The sequence below is a fragment of the Bison bison genome, unplaced genomic scaffold, assembly GCF_000754665.1.
Source record: "Bison bison bison isolate TAMUID 2011002044 unplaced genomic scaffold, Bison_UMD1.0 scf7180017864484, whole genome shotgun sequence".
Taxonomy (NCBI): domain Eukaryota; kingdom Metazoa; phylum Chordata; class Mammalia; order Artiodactyla; family Bovidae; genus Bison; species Bison bison.
The window spans coordinates 7,042,916-7,047,340 of record NW_011495044.1 but is presented as its reverse complement, the minus strand read 5'-3'; the positions used below and the strand labels follow the sequence as shown (position 1 = coordinate 7,047,340).

The window sequence follows — 4,425 nt, the reverse complement described above, 5'->3', positions numbered from 1 at the left end:
CACCCCCAGGTGTGTTGTAAGCGGCCTGACCCTGCCCCACATGGGGAGCAGGTGCTGCCAGATTCCTGGGCGTCTCCTTGCTGTCTGTTGGGAGATGGAACCTCAGGAAAAAAATGCCCCAGGTCTGGTCATCACAGCCTGTGTGGGAACCAGCAGTGAATACAGGCACAGGACCCCCAGCCAGAGGGCGGGGGGCCGAGCCCAGTGGCTCTACCAGCCAGGGCAGGGGCTGGAGGGCAGCCCGCCTCCCTCCTGTGCAGGCCAAGGCGACAGCAGGCTGACCCTGCCCTCCTCTCCTCCCCAGCCATGGGAACAAGGACGTCTTCTCCTGCCGGGGGATCCTCCTGGCAGTGAATTGGTTCCTGGAGCGGGGCCACACAGACATCACCGTGTTTGTGCCGTCCTGGAGGAAAGAGCAGCCTCGCCCAGATGTGCCCATCACTGGTGAGTGGCACCTCGGACGGGGCGTGGTCTCTCTGCTGCGGTTCTCCTCCAGAGAGACCCTTTGGGTGTGAGCAACAGCTTCCAGGCCCCAAGCAGGAACCAGCATTTCTTTCCCTGGCTTTTGCTGTCTTCAGCATCCCTGCTCTGAACAGTGGTCCTTGGAGGTCACCCTGGGCAGCCTCTACCTCCGGGTAGTGGGCACCTCCCTTACCTAATGGTGGCAGGCTCTTGCCATATACCCCGCGGCACAGGGGCAGGGTGACATAGCAGCTAAGTCCCTGGGCTCTGTAATCCTGGCTCAGTCCCTTCTGGCTAGGCCACTTGCCCCTCATCTGAGACACGGGTGGGGTGAGAGCTTGATAACTTTGCGGGGTGGGTGTCAGCATCACAGCAGTTAATCGACCTAAGTACTCAGCAGAACGCCTGGCACATAGCGGATGCCAGCTGCTGGCACGTAACGGGTTCCGGCCGCTACCATTGCTCTTACATGAGCTCCTGACCTTTGTAGGGAGAGCCCAAGTTTGTTTCTCTGGATGTCTTGATGTGGGGGCAGGCTGGCTAGCATCGCCCGTTCCAGGAAAAGAGGCCCCTTCTGGGTGGGTCCGTCTGTCCTGGCTGAGACACTCATCTGGCCTCAGCTCAAGCCGGAACTCATTGCCAGATCCCCCCAGGACAGGCTGGGTGCGACCAGGCCTGGCGTCCATGGGGGAGATGGAGGCAGCCCAGCCTTCTCTGGCCAGCCTGTTCTCGGGGGTTCTTGGTATCTGGGCAGGAAACGAGGTGCCAGGTCCAGCAAGGCGCAGGGGTCCTTGGCCTCCACAGAGCCCCTTCCTGTTCCCGTGACCCTGGAGTTGAGAGCCTGGCTACCAGTGGTCAGGGAGCCATGCGGGCTGGCTGCGAGTCCAGGCTGGGCCCTGACCTGCATGCGCCCTTGCTGCCTCCCAGATCAGCACATCCTGCGGGACCTGGAGAAGAAGAAGATCTTGGTGTTCACACCGTCGCGGCGGGTAGGTGGCAAGCGGGTAGTCTGCTATGACGACCGCTTCATCGTGAAGCTGGCCTTTGAGTCGGACGGCATCGTGGTCTCCAATGACACGTACCGGGACCTGCAGGGCGAGCGGCAGGAGTGGAAGCGTTTCATCGAGGAGCGGCTGCTCATGTACTCCTTCGTCAATGACAAGTATGTCCCCACCACTGCCGGAGCGGCTCGGGAGGGACTGTGCTGGGGTGGCTCTGTGGCTGAGCCGTGTGGTCTTGGGCCTGGGCAGCTCTGAGCTCAAGACGGACAGGACCCCACAGGGGAGCGGCCAGGCTGGGAGAGGGCTGGGCTCTCTGGTTTAGGGGCTGGGTCAGGAGCTTTTGGGACAGGATGTGGTCAGTGCTTCAGGATAGTCTCTCCAGTTCCCAGCCCCAAGGCTCTGACCAGAGGCCAGCAGATGCAGCCTTAGATCCAGACTTCAGGCCTCAGCGAGCTCCCAGCAGGAGAGTCACCCCTGACTGTAGCCCTCTGGACTGGGACCTCCTCCCTGCCTCAGGACAATCCCCCCAGCACCTGGGGGTATCCTACTGGGTGGACATTAGTTTTAGGAGCTGCCCCCTCTTCGTCCTAGTGAGGTTCCCTATCCAGCCCCTCCCCAGCACTGGGAAGTCCCCCATCACCTCTTCCCTGTCCTCTGCAGGTTCATGCCCCCCGATGACCCTTTGGGCCGTCATGGGCCGAGCCTGGACAACTTCCTGCGTAAGAAGCCGCTCACATCAGAGCACAAGAAGCAGCCATGTCCCTATGGTAAGAGCCTGGGCCCCAGCCTCCTGGGCCATCCTCACAGCATCCCCTGATCGCTCGCCTAAATCAGCCTGCACCCACCCCATGTTTCTTGGACTGGCCCTTCCATCTCCCACTCCCTGGTTCTAGGTAAAGGTGAAGCTGAAGTCGCTCAGTCGTGTCCGACTCTTTGCTACCCCATGGACTGTAGCCTACTAGGCTCCTCAGTCCATGGGATTTTTCAGGCAAGAGTACTAGAGTGGGGCCATTTCCTTCTCCGGGGGATCTTCCTGACCCAGGGACTGAACCCGGGTCTCCTGCATTGCAGGCAGACGCTTTACCGTCTGAGCCACCAGGGAAGCCCTGGTTCTATATCCACTCCTCTGAATTCTCTCCCAGGGAGGAAATGCACCTACGGGATCAAGTGCCGATTCTTGCACCCCGAGCGGCCGAGCCGGCCCCAGCGCTCCGTGGCCGACGAGCTCCGCGCCAACGCCCTGCTGCCACCCTCCAGGGCCGCGAGCAAAGACAAAAACAGCCGGCGGCCTTCACCCTCCTCTCAGCCCGGCTCTCTGCCAACAGAGCACGAGCAGTGCAGCCCGGACAGGAAGAAGCTGGGGGCCCAGGCGTCTCCAGGAACCCCCCGGGAGGGCCTGATGCAGACCTTTGCCCCGACAGGCAGGAGCCTCCCTCCTAGTGGGAGCAGTGGCGGCAGCTTCGGGCCCTCAGAGTGGTTCCCACAGACCCTGGACTCTCTCCCCTACGCCTCCCAGGACTGCCTGGACTCGGGCATCGGCTCCCTGGAGAGCCAGATGTCAGAACTCTGGGGGGTTCGAGGAGGGGGCCCTGGCGAGCCGGGCCCACCTCGGGGCCCTTATGCCGGCTACTGCACCTACGGGGCAGAGCTCCCCGCCACCCCGGCCTTCTCGGCCTTCAGCCGGGCCCTGGGTGCCGGCCACTTCAGCGTCCCCGCTGACTACGCACCCCCGCCGGCCGCCTTCCCACCTCGGGAATACTGGTCTGAGCCATACCAGCTGCCCCCGCCCACCCCACGCCTGCAGGAGCCCCAGGCACCCGGCCCAGGAGCTGACAGGGGCCCCTGGGGCGGGGCAGGCAGGCTGGCGAAGGAGCGAGCCAGCGTGTACACTAAGCTGTGTGGAGTCTTCCCCCCACACCTGGTGGAGGCCGTGATGTCGCGCTTCCCGCAGCTCCTGGACCCCCAGCAGCTGGCCGCCGAGATCCTCTCCTACAAGTCCCAGCACCTCAGTGAATAAAGCCGGCCCAGCCGCCCCGGGGGCAGCACCTCCGAGAGCTGCCATGCTGGGCCGTGGGCCCTTGAGCAGCCCGGCCCCGAGGCCCACCACAAGAGGCTGGACAGAGGGAGGACTCAAGTAGGGAAGGGAACCCCAAACCAAAGATCCTGTAGGATTGCTTCTGGCCCCTCCAGCCGCCCCCGGCCCGAGGGCTCAGGAGTGATCAGCCTGTTGATGCACATTGTATCTGTAGTTTCAGGAGACGCTGCCAGTAACGGCTGTCAGTCCGTGGCTAAGGCCCAAACCCTCCTTTCTCTCAGAGGGCGGGGAGGGAGGCAGGGGGGTGCAGAGGCCTGGGCTGGGGGCCCTGTGCACAGCCCCCCCACCTCCGCCCCGCCGCTGGGACGCCGGCCCTGGCTGGCTCGTTGGGCACCGTGTGCCCGCCCTCTGTGGGCTCTCCTCTTAAGCCAATGAGGCCTCATCCGCGCTCTCCATGCGGTACGTGGCTTCATGTTAGTAAGCAAGATGCTTCTTAATAACCCACCTCCGTCCCACTCTGTGCGCCTGTCCCCCATGCCTGCGGGGGTCCAGGGCAGTCTGTCTTACCCTTTCCGCCCCGCCCTCCTCTGTATTCAGAGCCGTCTAGCCCTTCCCCAAGGCGGGGATACATATATGTCTGTGTACAGGTGTAAACATTAAATATTTACACGGAAAGCCCTTGCCTCTCTTCACACTTCAATAAAGTACAATGTGAGTGCTCTAAAAGGTGATGGTCTTTGTTGCTTGGGGGTGGAGCTGGCTTCTGGGTGATGGAAGGTCAGCAGGTGGGCACCCCAGGTCTGCCTCCACACTCGCTCTCTGACCCTTCTCTGAAGGAAGGTTGCTGAGTTCCACGGAAAGCGCTCTGTCCCTTGGGGCAGAAGCATCCTTCCCGAGGCTTAGGTCAGGCCCTGGGAGGAGGTAGCT

General features: G+C 62.7%; 1 protein-coding gene across 3 annotated transcripts in view; it reads left to right on the top strand.

Annotated features, from left to right (window-relative positions):
• Window positions 1-4,224, top strand: part of ZC3H12A (zinc finger CCCH-type containing 12A) — a 10,742-nt gene extending 6,518 nt beyond the window's left edge. For all 3 annotated transcript variants that reach the window (XM_010862786.1, XM_010862785.1, XM_010862784.1), the window contains 4 exons: window positions 305-444; window positions 1,390-1,624; window positions 2,124-2,230; window positions 2,606-4,224. In XM_010862786.1, coding sequence (XP_010861088.1) covers window positions 305-444; window positions 1,390-1,624; window positions 2,124-2,230; window positions 2,606-3,480 — 1,357 coding nt within the window. In that variant the 3' untranslated portion in view covers window positions 3,481-4,224. The remainder of the gene's footprint in view (window positions 1-304; window positions 445-1,389; window positions 1,625-2,123; window positions 2,231-2,605) is intronic.
• Window positions 4,225-4,425: the final 201 nt, after the last annotated feature.